Raw genomic sequence first — 14,403 nt, forward strand, 5'->3', positions numbered from 1 at the left:
TTTATTAAAAGTTAAATAAAATATTTTAATAATATAATTTTTTAATATTAATTTTATTTTAAAATTAAAAAAATTAAATTATATATAATATTTTATATAAGAATTAGAGAAAATTATAATGATTATATTAGATAAAATGAGATGAGATGATTTAATTTTATATAACCAAACCAGCCCTTAATTATTATTATTATTATTTTTTAAGCAAGTTTCGTTTCATTACACTAAAGATATGATATATGAAGGAGTGTAGTTCTTCAAAAAAATGTCTCAAAATAATAAATAACAGAGTATATTACTAAAAAAATAAAAAAATTAATTTATTTAAAATTAATTTCTTAATTCCTACCTATATCTTATAAAAAGACGCCGTCTTATTAAAAGATAAAAAAGTATTCGCATAAAAGCGAAACAAATGAACCACCGCCAGCCCTTAATTATTTTGGTTTTACTGTTTTAAATCCAACCAACAACGTACACTGTTGGGGTTGCATTAATTAGTATACGAAATGGGTCTCTATAATAAAATGGTTATTTAAAAAAAAAATTAAAAGTATAAATGTTATTCTTGAAAGAAAATGATGTAATAGATTTTTTTTAATCCCCACCTTTTTCACACAATTCTAAAATTAAAAGAAAATGTTAAGAGCACTTTTAAATAAATATGCATATGCAAAAAAGAGTCATTATTACATACTAAAAATTAGCTACAATGGATTATATAAATTCATAAAATTTGACTTTTAATTACAATATTTGTAAAAATAAAATAAACGGTTCAATGATCAAATATTTAGTTTATTATTTTTTTGAAAATGCTCTCTCTCTTTTCTCAATATTTTTTCAAAAAATTATCAATTTCTTTGACTTTTACTGTAGTAATTAATGTCAACAAGGGTTATTAGCATTATATTGAATTTATTCTTTGACATTTATATTGAATTTTAGATAAGTTTAATTAGACATTTGTAGTTATTAATATTAAATGACTATTAAAAATATGATTTTTTAACCAATAATTTAATTAGAATATAATTATTAATTAACATATAATTAATATAATGGTAAAATATGATATAAATAAATATATTAAAAAATATATTAAATTAATATTATTTTATTGTTATATAAAAAATAAATAGATAATTCAATATATGAACTTTTATGAATAAAATAGATAAAAATTAAATTCATCTTATATTTATTAAAAATATAATTAATTTTAAATAATCTATTGAAGATGCTTTTCCATCTGTCAAATTGTTTATAAGGTCAAACTGTATATATTTTAATATATTTTTTTAAAGTATCCCTAAATCCGTATCCGCCTGCGCCGTCATCCATGACGGAAGAGGATGTTCGAGAACATGAAAAAAACTTTAAAACTGAATCGAACACTACTTTCCCAGGAAGAGCCTTCCTCACATTGGATAAGATAAGGTGGTGGGAAAGTTACCACCCCTTCAGTCCAAACAAATGGGAAATAATTAAATAAATAAAATTGAAGAATGGCACGGCAGCCGAACTGCAGACTTTCTAGAAGGAGAGAAAACCCGGTGCCAGAAATAATCTCGATTGCACACGCATGGCATGACTAAATTCGGATTATTCATCGGAGTTTTATAATATTTCCCTTGTTTGGCAAGCAAAGACAACTTGCCATGGAGTCACTCAGTGACTCAGTCCCCCCATGTTCCTTGAAGAACAAGGAGACAGAAATTTTCACCCTCCCTGCAAATTTTTAGTTATATTACCATTTTCAATGCATTACATTTGTTTATCGAACGTTGTATTTTTTTTTAAATCTCTTAAATATTTTAAACAAATTTATAAAGTTAATAAAAAATACTTTCTTAGTTATTAAATTAAAAAAAATTAATGACACACCAAGAGTGACATTTCCCTAAGAATATTTATGTTCATTTTCACCCTCCAAGTGTCGTCAGTTCTGACCTCTCATGCTTCACAAATCCCCCCTTTTTATGATCCGGAAATCGATACGACATTTATGTTATCATTCTGTCCATCTTTCCTGTGTTTTTTTTTTAATAATTATTTTTTATAGAAAAAAGGTCAAACTTTCCTCGTGAGTTTGAGTCGTAATTGGTGTTGTTTGATCTGGGGATGATCCTGATCGTAATCCCACTGTTGATGAGTTGGTGATATTGCAGGGTGGTGGGTCGTTTCCCACTCGTGAATCAATATTTCCTTCCTTCGTGTATGGTACAACATTTTTTTAAAAAGGTTGGCTTGGAAAAAAGGCCAACTCCTTTTATCTTTTGACCTTCTTCAGATCAAGAGAATACTAGCTGGCTATTGGGGTAGTTATCTGATTGGAATAAAGATCATCGTATCTCCATTACTTCAACAGGAATCATTTGATTTATGCAACGCATTGACTGCCAAATCCTTGGCGTACGCCAATGTTGGCTTTAAACCTGTGTTTGAAATTTTGGAATAAATTCAACACACCAGTCTGCGCCATTGGCTCCAGTCTGGGAGGTTTTCAAGCTCGAGGAAAATGCATGCAAGAGGTAGCCCCTAAAGTGGAGAAGTTTGTTATGAAAGTTCCACGCAGATATGAAATGTGACACACGGATAAACAGAGGTTGCCGCCTATCAAGAAAGACTAACGATGATTTAAACATTTCCTGTCTTTTATGTTTTGTGTTTTTCCCTTCCTTTTTTTTTTCAACATCTTCCAGATGAAAATATTGGATATGAAGGTTTGATCAAAAACCACCACACCTCAATCGTGGTGAGTATACTTCTATATATATTCAATATGTGCATAACGGTTAATTACAAAATAGGAAACTAGAATCAATTATCAATTTGTACAATATAATTCCTAGAATTAAGCTAGAAGATATGAAGCCTTGAATCAAGGCATAGTTTCCTTAACACCCCCCCGCAAGCTGAGCGTCGGATTGGAGCAGACATGAAGCTTGGAGCGAAAAAATTCAAAGAGAGGGCGAGGGACACTTTTGGTGAAGAGATCAGCAACCTGTAGATGAGAGGGCACATACTGAGTCCGAAGTTTGCCAGCGACAACAAGTTCCCGAAGGAAATGATAATCAAGTTCAACATGCTTAGCTCGTTTGTGAGAGACAGGATTAGAACTTAAGAAGAGAGCACTTTTGTTGTCACATAACAGAAGGGGCTTGTGTGATAAAGAAACTCGAAGATCCTGAAGAAGATGCATGAGCCAGAGAAGTTCAGCTGCAGTAGTCGCGAGAGCACGATATTCAGATTCACAGCTAGAACGAGAGACAGTAGGTTGCTTCTTAGCACTCCAAGAAATCAAATTGTCACCAAGATAAACAGAATAACCAGAGGTAGAGCGACGAGTGTCAGGACAGCCAGCCCAGTCAGCATCAGAGTAAGCAACCAAGGCACCGGGAGCATTAGAAGGGCGAAAAGTAAGACCAAAGTGAAGAGTGCCCTTGACATAACGAAGAATGCGCTTGACTGCAAGGAAATGATCTGTAGTAGGAGCATGCAAAAACTGACTGACAGAGTTGACAGCATGAGCAATGTCGGGCCGGGTGATGGTCAAATACTGGAGGGCACCAACAAGAGATCTGTAGAGAGTAGGATCCGAGAAAGGGGAACCAGTGCCAGTCAAGTGGTGGGAGACCACCATGGGAGTGGGAACGGGCTTGCTATCAAGCAACTGAGCCCGAGTAAGGATGTCCCGTGTATACTTCAGTTGACTGATAAAAAGACCATCATTAATGGCGGTGGCTTCCAAACCAAGAAAATAGCTAAGAGAACCCAGATCTTTGGTAGCAAACTCGGAATTGAGCTTGCGAGTAAAGCTGTCAAGAAGAGATGAGTTGTTGCCAGTAATAATAATGTCATCAACATAAAGTAGCAGATAAATAATGTCTGAATGCTGATAAAACACGAACAGAGAAGTATCAGCACGACTGCAAGAAAAACCAAGTGTAATGAGAAAGGTACTGAAGCGCTGAAACCATGCACGAGGAGCTTGCTTGAGGCCATAGAGAGCTTTTTGCAACTGACAAACATGATCAGGGTAGCGAGGATCAACATACCCGAGAGGTTGCTCCATATAAACCGTTTCAGTGAGATTACCATTGAGAAAAGCATTCTTAACGTCCAGTTGACGAAGAGGCCATCGATTGGTAACAGCAAGAGAAAGCACAACACGAACAGTAGTGGCCTTGATAACAGGACTAAAAGTGTCAGTGTAGTCAAGTCCAGGTACCTGAGTGTAGCCTTTGGCAACAAGACGGGCCTTGAGGCGCTCAATAGATCCATCAGGTAGATACTTAGTCCGGAACACCCATTTGGAACCTACAATGTTGGTGTGAGAAGGCCGAGGGACCAAGATCCATGTACGGTTGTTCTGCAGGGCACGAACTTCGTCATCCATGGCAGCAAGCCAAGCAGGATTTTTGGCAGCAGATTTAAATCCTTTAGGCTCAGTAGAGGCAAGGAGGGCATGAAGAAGGCCAGAGGAGCCCAGAACACTAAGATCTGCAGGATGACGAGTCTTAAAAATACCAGCCTTGGCTCGGGTGACCATCGGGTGGGAGCCCAACGGAGGTGCCGGAATAGAAGAATCAATGGTAGTCGTAACAGGAGGCAGACTAGGCTCCGGAACTGGTGAAGAGGAACCTGCAAGAGAAGGAGGAACCTGCAAGGACTCAGCCACGGGGTCAGTACAAATAACACAGGGGTTAGATCCGGATGGAGTAATATGTGAGGAATGATGCAAAGGGGAGGAAGGCAAAGGATCAGTAATCAGAGAATTTGGTTCAAGAAAATTAGAAAAATTAAGGGATGATATGGGCTGAGCATGAGAGCTAGAGTGAGAGGGAAAAAAGGTTTCATCAAACTGAGCATGTCGTGTGATATAGAGCCTAGAGGTAGAGGTGTCAAGACAGCGAAATCCCTTATATGAAGAGCTATAACCCAAAAAAATACAAGGGATGCTACGAGGAGAAAATTTGTTAGGCATATAATCACGTAAACAAGGGTAAACACGACAACCAAAAGGATGAAAATTCTCATAATTAGGTGGAGAACCATAGAGAAGCTCAAAGGGAGACTTACCGTCAAGAAGCGAGGCGGGCAAGCGGTTGATAATGTAGGCTGCAGTGCTGAAGGCGTCAACCCAGAAGCGAGTAGAAAGATGAGAGTGAAAAAGGAGGGCTAGACCAGTCTCAGTTACATGACGATGTTTCCGTTCAGCACGACCATTTTGAGCTGGTGTATAAGGGCATGAGAGTTGATGGTGAATGCCAAAGGTGCGAAGATGCGTAGTAAAGCGATTGCTGGTAAATTCAGCACCACCATCACTTTGAAAAATTTTGATGCGGGTGGAATGTTGATTTTCAACGAATTTTTGGAATTGAAGAAAAATATCATAAAAATCAGATTTTAATTTTAAGGGATAAAGCCAAGTGAAACGAGAATGATCATCAATGAAGATAACATAATAAATAAAGCCCAAATTTGATTTGACGGGGGAAGGGCCCCAAATGTCGCAATGAATAAGATCCAAGACATGAGAGGACCTACGTTCATTCCGAGTATATGGTAAGCGATGATTTTTGGCAAGTTGGCATGTATCGCACAATTTTGGGGAAGGCAATAAAGATGTAAGGTGAAGATGACCTTTTTTATTCAAAATAGAAATAACGGAATGGTTTACATGACCAAGACGAGCATGCCATAAATCATAAGATGCATGAAGGGCTTTATTTTTAAGAACAGAAATAAAAGCAGAGTTGCCACGCTCCAGCACATATAAGCCACCATCACGTTTACCAGTTGCCACCACCCTTCCCGTGTGACGATTCTGGACAGAGAAGGAATTATTAGTAAATATAACAGAGAGAGGAAAATCAGATGTTAATTTACTAATTGAAAGGAGATTTTTAGTGAGACGAGGAACAACTAAAACATCCAATAAATGAAGGTTGGGAAGAGGAGAGATGGTACCGGTATGAGTAATGGGAAGGGAAGCACCATTCCCTACAATTACACAATCCTTACCCGTGTAGTTACTTAACTGGGCCAAAGTGGAGGAGTCTGAGGTCATGTGGGCCGAAGCCCCAGTATCCAAGTACCAGTCACTTGGTTCGGGCCCATTAAACCCACAAGAGGCATTGAAGGCCTCGGCAAGGTGAGCTGCAGTCTCACCCCGTGCAGTGTCATCCCGAGCATAACGTTGATGACACCGGTCGGCATAGTGGCCCTCCTGCCGGCAGATTTGACACCGTGGTGGACGGCGTGGCTGACCGGAGCGATGGCGTTGATTCGGCTGCCCGTTACCACGATGGGAGGAAAAATTTCCAGATCCAGTCCGAGTGCTCTGTTGCGGACGGGATGAGGAATTTCTTTGGTTTGGCCGATTGTGGCCACCATGGATGGTGGCGGCGAAGGCAGCAGAGGAAGGAGGAGCCGATTGTTCAAGGGACTTTTGGAAGAGTTCAAAACTCTCAGCTTTGGAGACAAGATCGGCAAAACAGGGCAGGGGTGTTTGGGCCATTTGAGCGGTGGAAAAACTAGTGAAATCGGACCCAAGACCCCGGAGAAACCAGTGGGATTTATCAGTGCCATCAACAGGCCGTCCGATGGCATGCAGCTGATCACAAAGGGATTTGAAGGTCCGGGCATACTCAGAAACCGTACGGGTGCCGCGTTTCATCAACTGTAAATCATCTTTGAGACGAAGTTCTCTTGCTTTGGAGCGATGGCTGAAGGAATTTTCCAGTGCAAGCCAAGCGGCACGTGAGGTAGAAAGTCCCACAACCTCAGCCATAGCTTCTTCGGTGAGGGAGGAGAGCAGGAGGCTCAAGAGGCGTTGGTCAGTTTGTTTCCACGCCAGGTGTTTGAGGTTGGGTGTCTGAGAAGTTGGGGGATCAAACGGTGGAGGAGGGTCGAGAGTGCCATCCACATGGCCTAACAAATCTTGACTTTCAAGGAGAGGGAGTAATTGGCTCTTCCACAGGAGGTAATTTGAGGAAGAAAGCTTGATAGTAACCATGTGAATCATGGTGTTGAAGGGAAGAAGGGTGGGGTTGGATTCGGCAGCCATGGGAAAAATCAGAGGATGAGAATCCGAGTGGCTCGTGATACCATATGAAGGTTTGATCAAAAACCACCACACCTCAATCGTGGTGAGTATACTTCTATATATATTCAATATGTGCATAACGGTTAATTACAAAATAGGAAACTAGAATCAATTATCAATTTGTACAATATAATTCCTAGAATTAAGCTAGAAGATATGAAGCCTTGAATCAAGGCATAGTTTCCTTAACATTGGAGTCTTAGCTTTGAGGTGGATAGTAGATGAATACCAATGTATTCTACAAATTCCATAAAATTTTATCATGGGTAGTTCTCAAGATCTGTCACTTGCACCGACAACCTCAGGTGCTGTTAGGCTCTCTCATTCATGTAAAAGTTTGATCTGGACTCTGTAAAACTTATTTGAAAGGTCTCAATCCAAATAAGACATCCGACATTCTTGCTCCATGGAATTTTATGTTGGGATCCCTATTCATATATTGTATGCAAAAACATTTTTGCATTTGTAATTGAGAAGCAACCAGTTGGTGATCTTAAAAAGAATGGAATGCCTTCAATACAACTCAGAACCGAAGAGTTGCTCAGATAAAAAAATATTTACACATTTGGTATGCTGCGAAAAAAACAGAAACATAAAAGATCTGGCATTCCTGGGAAATGAATAAATCAATGTCTTACTAATCTACATGTAGGAGGTAAGTTACACAGGTCTTGCCTATGCCCACATGATCATTCCCCAAATGATGATTCAAATACCAACCTCGACATATATAGACACCCAGTTCACATAAGCTAAGAGATGTTTTTGTATTTCATAATTCCCTATGCATCAATCTCTCCCTGAGATGTAGTAGTCTGTCCTTGAGTTGCCTGGGTAATGTGGGAGTGTTCCCGGAGTCTTCCAACCGTTTTATTTGTATTATGTCATGGAGCATTGGTTTAAATCGTGTTTGGAAAGCCCTATAGCAAAAATAAGGTAGCAGAGTGCAAATAACTACCACTGGGGTGACCAACCAATAGAGAACACTTGGGGCACAGGCTTCCACAAAGACCTGATATGCTGTTGTTGATATGGTTGGTGGGAGAGAACCATAAATGATTAAGAATATGTACCAGAAGGCGATGCTGCCCCAGATGAAGAGGTGCTGGATCCAAGTGAAGTAGTTGATGGAGATTGCCATTTGGCAATTTACAGCCCACACCACACAAGTATACATTGTGACACCAAGGATTTCATAGTCCACTACTTGCCCATCTCTTCGGAAGGCCTGGTTAGTCATTAACTTGGTTGTAGAGAAGAAGATAATTATGGAGCTTATAAATCCATTAAACATCCAACCAAGGATGCGGGGCCAACTGAAGAGGATGTTTTCTACTCCCTCCGAATATAAGATGGGGTACTGTAATCGAAAGAAGCATGAAAATTACATGTTTATTCAGGCTTCTATATAAACCTTCAACGAAAATGTGGAAAACAAGCAGGTTGATTGCCAAGGAGTCTATAGTCATTTATTCCTGGCTTTCTGTTAATCATTTTATTCTATAAGCTCAGACAAGGATAATAATTTTATACCTCGAGGCAAAGTCGTGCAGAAACATCCTGGTCAAAAACACCAAGCGCAATTACAGGAAGTGAGGTGAAGAAGACATTGTAAAATGACATGTACCAATCATTGTATGCAGGCTGACCAGAGAAAGAAGCCTGGGCCTCGAACCAAAATAGAGTAAACCCAAATGTTATGTTCTTGTAAAAGAAGTAGCATATCTGCACCAACAAAAAGAATACAGTAGTGTATGTCAACCAAAGATATGTTTTTTGTTGATTACTTGTTGTATCTTCACATACAGCAATATATTGGTAAGCAATCACTTCCGTAACAAGGAAACTGGAGCATAAAATTAATAATATGCAGCTTAGAATCCCCGAATCACACCATGAGAAGGGACTAGAAAGGGGAAAGGAGCAGAAGCAAACTTTTCAGTTCCCATGCATGTTTATTTCCACCATGAAAAGTTTTGAAGGAACATCAAGTCCAAAGATAATGGACGTGATTTTACTTACTCAATTTCTTGACAATTAGAAAATTTATGAAGGAAACACTTGAGTCCAAAGATAATGGGAATGATTTTTCTTCCTCAACTTCTTGACAGTATAGTTTTTTCCTTCTTTTTCAAGATTTAAGTGCAATAGATGGAAGCACAGTTTTACCATCATTGCTATTCGCCTGTAACACCAATGGCCATGTACCAGCAACAAACGTTCTAGAAAACGGAATTGAGCTACTGAGTAATCACTAGCCATCACAGCCTGCAGTTAAGAGACATTTGGAATCAGAAGTTGGGTCTTTTCTCTTATTCAAAGTGAAAACCTTGAACAAAGTAGTGCAGAACATAATCAATAGCAATGGAATATACATATTTTACAACTGACAAATGATATGGCTGGGAGTTTAATCATCAGTGAAGCAAATAATAAGAACAAATAGTGTTGCAAGTCAGGAATTCTTTTCAAATACATAATTTCTAATGGATTTCTATATTAATATAATTTGATTTTAATTTTCACCTGCTGCAGATCAGATACAATTCATTAGTCACTTAAAAAGGGCACTACGAGTGTAAAACTCCAATAAATTCAATAGAAGTCTGGGTGACATACATGAGCAAAAAGATGAAAAGAAAAAGGCATTTGTGGGAAGAGAGAGAAGACAAAAAAGATATAATGACCTGCATCCCTTCAACTCCACTGATGCCAACTCCAATATCAGCCTCTTGAAGCATGCCAACATCATTTGCCCCATCACCTATAGACAGTGTTGTCTTACTTGTTCCCTCTTTTACAAATCTGGTCACCTGCAAATCTCCTATATTACTATCAGACTATTCTGATGTTGTGAAAAACATAAACTACACGGAAACTTCAAACTGGCATGATCGGAAAACTTACACGAGCTTTCTGCTTGGGTGAAGAGCGGCAGCATATAACGGAAGAACAATTCATTGCAAGTTCAAAAAATGACTTCACCACATTCTTTTTTAGAGAAAAATCCAAGGACTTGCCATCTATTATCAGGCCAAACAAAAGAGTACTTTCTTTAGCTGAATTAGAACTTTGCTTTGCTGAGTTTATCTGAGATATCCCTTCTCTAATTTGCTTCATTATGCTTTCAAGCGAAGCCTGTAACAGCCAATGTTTCAGAAAGTTTTTTGAGCATTTGACCATTAAAAAAATCAATGTTGTTTACTTCAAAATCCTGTACCTTTGCAATGGCCTCTTTATCCCCTTGTTTTTCCAAGGCATCAATATCTGGCGAATCAAGAGTGATTGTGATTTGTTTCATATCTTGTCTAAGCAAACTACAAGCATACCTGGAACAATTAAAGTATTTATAAATTTACATAAATATTCACATATCACAAAATAATTATTCTGCGCTGCATCTTTTACACTACCCAATGTTAACTGCTGTTTCCATTTTATCGCCAGTTAATACCCAAATCTTAATTCCAGCTTGGGAAAGCTTCTTGATACATTCAGGTACCTGAACAACAGAGAGTGCTATTAGATCAAAACGGATCATAAAATAATGAACTGAAATGTTCTAAAAAATAGAATGAGTGATTTGGCTCAATTAATAGAACAAATATTCAATCCTTACGCCCTTTTGTAGTTTATCTTCGACGGCTGTTGCACCAAGAAGAATCAAATTCCTTTCAATCTTATCAGCAGCTTCATCTACCAATGCATCATGGTCTGCAGTAACAGATGTTTTGGCCATTCGAAACTTCTCTTCCCATGATTTATATTCTTCTTCACCAAGCTCACGGTATGCAATTACCAGGGTCCTTAGACCAGCTTCAGCATATTTTTTTATGTGGTCCCTGGTCTGAGACTCAAATAGCCGCCCGTCTTGTGAAAGCCTTTCAAACATTACACTATAGTATATGCAGATAACAATATCATATCAATTGACTCAACTTGTAAATTCATTCATGTAACAAGTAGTGTATGCATCAGTTGTCTAACCTGTCTGCTCCCTTGCAAAGGAGCAATAACTGATTTTCCACATTCCTTACAACTACAGACATTCTTTTGCGGGCACTGCTAAATTCTAATACTTGGAGAAGCTCATATACTCTGGGATGTAGAAAAACAGGTCATACCAAGTGTAACCAAAACGTCATAAATGAAACTGTAAGAAATAAAAAATAAATAAATGGAAGACTGGAAAAAGAAAAAGAAGAAGAAGATGATGTATTAAAGAAAATATATAATAACATGCCTCACCCAAAAGTAGCCATTTAGGCCTCTCTCATAAAATTGAATCTAGATATATCTGCCACGGATTTGATTGCCACAACAAAGAATCCTAGTTTTGCACTAAAAAAAGATGAAAGGAAAAAGATAAAAGGAATGCCCTAAAAAACAATCATTTTTCATATAAATGTAATGAAATATTACAGAACTTCTTTACAGATTTCTTGATATTAAACTCTTTTTTCTTCCCTCCTTCCCCAGTTCATTATACAAGAAGGCCTCATCTAAGTAAAAGCTGCATCCCTCCACGTATCATCTTGAAGTCTGCTTTGTGATTTCAAGACCTTCAAGAAGCCCTATATTCTGGACATTTAATTGAGAAACGGTAATTTGCTACCAGTTTTAAGGCTTTGTTTATGATAGATGACATTGGCTAAAAAAATTGTTAAGAGCAGAGAGAAGTTCTTAAGAACAAAAGAAAAACTCAAATTCATATTAGGCACATTGCACTTGCAGACATCATGAGAAAGTTTTTTGCTGCAAATGGCTGTTTATGAAAGTGAGAAAGATGGTATATTATTAAGTTAAATATGCAAGCAGGATTTTCTTTTCAAAAACATAAGCTCAACAATTATATATGTAAATAGAAAACATGGTCCCTCAAATATGACAAATGGACATCATACTTCATATAGACAATTGGCCGCATAGGAAGCAGACACTGCACTTGAATGAATTTATGATATGTACCATAAAATGTCACGTGAAGAACTCACCTGTCAACCTTTTTGCCAGTTTCATAATCTAACTCATGCAATGATATGCTTGCTTGTGTCCTTCCATTAAACTCAAAGCCAACCTCCCTAGCAGCTATTATAAAAGCTGCTTCATCCGGTGACTCAGCTTCAAAGAGAATTTCTCCTGACTCTTTATTGACCACAGGAATAGCTGTATGACAGATTGCTAAGACCCGAAAGAATTTCTGAATGATATCAGGATGAGGGTCATTAACCCATTGCCCATTCATAATACGTTCATCTCTGAAGTTGAATCCCCTAATCGACCTTCTGGAGTCCATGGCATCACCATGATGCCTTTGTACATCATTTACTGCATCTCCTGGTTCAGACAGTGCACCCCTCCTCCTCATCAGTGCCCTCTCCACTTCTGTCGTACCATGGCCATAATCAGTGCCGGCTATTGAACATTTCACAAACTCCATGGAATTACATGTCAAAGTGCCTGTCTTGTCAGACAGTATTGTATATACCTGACCAAGTTCCTCATTCAAATTTGATGTGCGTGCACGTGCTGGCCTATTTGTTTCTTCATCATACATATCCTGATCTTGGTTAATGAAAATACTCTGTAAAACCTTTACGATCTCAATGGATACATACAAAGATATTGGTATCAGGTATCCATATAACATTAGGGCTGTGAAGAAATGAAGAAACGCGGCAAGGAATGGTCTTTTGGGGTCATAAAACACAGTTGAATCATCTGGACGAAGATACCACCTTCTGTACTTTCCACCACTAATATCTTTTTTGGTTTCAATTCCAAAAAACACTGATCCAACAGAAGCTATCACTATCAGGGTGCTGAAAAGTATGTAGATTATCTTGTCCATTTTCTTCTCAATTTTACTTCTCTTGGAAGGAGGATCTGTAGCATTCTGCATCACTTTTGTATCATGTCCCGTAAAAACAACCACTCCATAGATATATTCAGTGTTTTTAAGCTTAGAATCTCTTAAAAGCAACTGTTTTATGGAAAGGGGGTATTCTTTGCCATCATAGGACAAAGCTCCAACAAATGAAAATAGATTTTCATTAGGGTCCTCACACTTGATCACGGCCCTAAATTGTCTGAAGGAATTTTCATCATGAAGATGGGATGTCACCTCCAAGGCATGCTTCAATTTTAAATTAGTCTCTCCGTCAAGGTTCATGGTCTCAACATAACAAATACCATCCTCATAGCTTGACGAGAGCAGAATAATATCAGCAGGAAAGTATTCATCTTTACACACCTTTACGAGATCACCAACTCGAAGTTTCTTCCATTTGGTTTCATGGAATGTATAATCTCTATACACTCTGACTTTTTGATTGTTTGCCTCAATATCCTAAAACCATGTCAACACTCAGCTAGAAACAACATAATTAAGAAAGACAGTTGGTTATTAAGAGTTTCATCCTATCTCTCTCAATGTCTCATACTCCTCTTTTCCATTTCAATTTCTATTATATTTTCAATTCTATCAAAAACAAAATTTAGAAGATTCACAATCATGATAACAAAACGAATTAAAAAGGGCATTCAAATATTACCTGCTTTTTTCGTCTCCAATCTTCCACACCCTCCTTGGCCATAGTAACTCCAATCACCACTAACAATGGTACAAGAACACTAGGAGCTGAATAAGGTGCCAACGGAGAAAATGAAACGCAGGCCACAACTAGAAAGTATATATTTGCAACCCTCCTAAACTGCTCAAATAGAGACTTTGGAATAAAATTAACCGCCGTATACTTGGTAGTCGAAACAAAATTTCCTCTGTATTTCAACTGAACTGCCCCTGGATTGCCCGGATCATTACAGTACACAACCCTCGAGTACCCTCTCCGCCCAATTTGGGCATGCTTGTCTTCGAACTTAGATAGAAAACAAGCAAATGAATACAGTTTACTAAAAAGTATCCCTCTCCTCCGCTCTTCTGGCATTTTCAAACCTCAACAACAAACGGGTTTTTTTTTTCCCCAGGGAAACCAAATAAATCACCAAACACACCTCAGCCCACAACTCATATTTCTTTTCACTTTCCAGAACAAGCACCAAGCAACCAAACAAATCTTTAGCTTACAACTACTTATACAAACTCAAACCCATTATTTGCAATTCACACCCTCCTAATGCAAAATAGTTTAAATCACGAACAAGATTTTTTCTTTTTAAGAAAAAGAGAGATGGAGAGAGAGATGAGAGTTTGGGTCATGAATGCTTTCAATCTAAAAATGACGATTTGATAACTTCACGAGCTCTGAATGCTTTTTGTGAGCTATAGC

At 38.0% G+C, this 14,403-nt stretch overlaps 1 protein-coding gene across 2 annotated transcripts; it reads right to left on the bottom strand.

Annotated features, from left to right (window-relative positions):
- Positions 1-7,602: 7,602 nt before the first annotated feature.
- LOC122307805 (probable phospholipid-transporting ATPase 8) lies at positions 7,603-14,128 on the bottom strand. 2 transcript variants are annotated; one of them, XM_043120900.1, is made up of 12 exons: positions 13,669-14,128; positions 12,109-13,463; positions 11,102-11,212; positions 10,734-11,010; positions 10,528-10,616; positions 10,335-10,443; positions 10,022-10,252; positions 9,802-9,927; positions 9,284-9,382; positions 8,764-8,839; positions 8,648-8,674; positions 8,250-8,474 (listed from the first exon to the last, which is right to left on the bottom strand). In XM_043120900.1, the coding sequence occupies exons 1-12, from the start codon at positions 14,059-14,061 to the stop codon at positions 8,401-8,403; spliced, it is 2,967 nt and encodes a 988-aa protein (XP_042976834.1). In that variant the 5' UTR covers positions 14,062-14,128; the 3' UTR covers positions 8,250-8,400. The 2 variants fall into 2 exon arrangements, with proteins under 2 accessions (XP_042976833.1, XP_042976834.1); XM_043120899.1 differs by having other exon boundaries at positions 7,603-8,474; positions 8,648-8,839.
- Between the last annotated feature and the right edge of the window lie 275 nt (positions 14,129-14,403).

Source organism: Carya illinoinensis, chromosome 4 (genome assembly GCF_018687715.1).
Source record: "Carya illinoinensis cultivar Pawnee chromosome 4, C.illinoinensisPawnee_v1, whole genome shotgun sequence".
NCBI classification, from domain to species: Eukaryota; Viridiplantae; Streptophyta; class Magnoliopsida; order Fagales; family Juglandaceae; genus Carya; species Carya illinoinensis.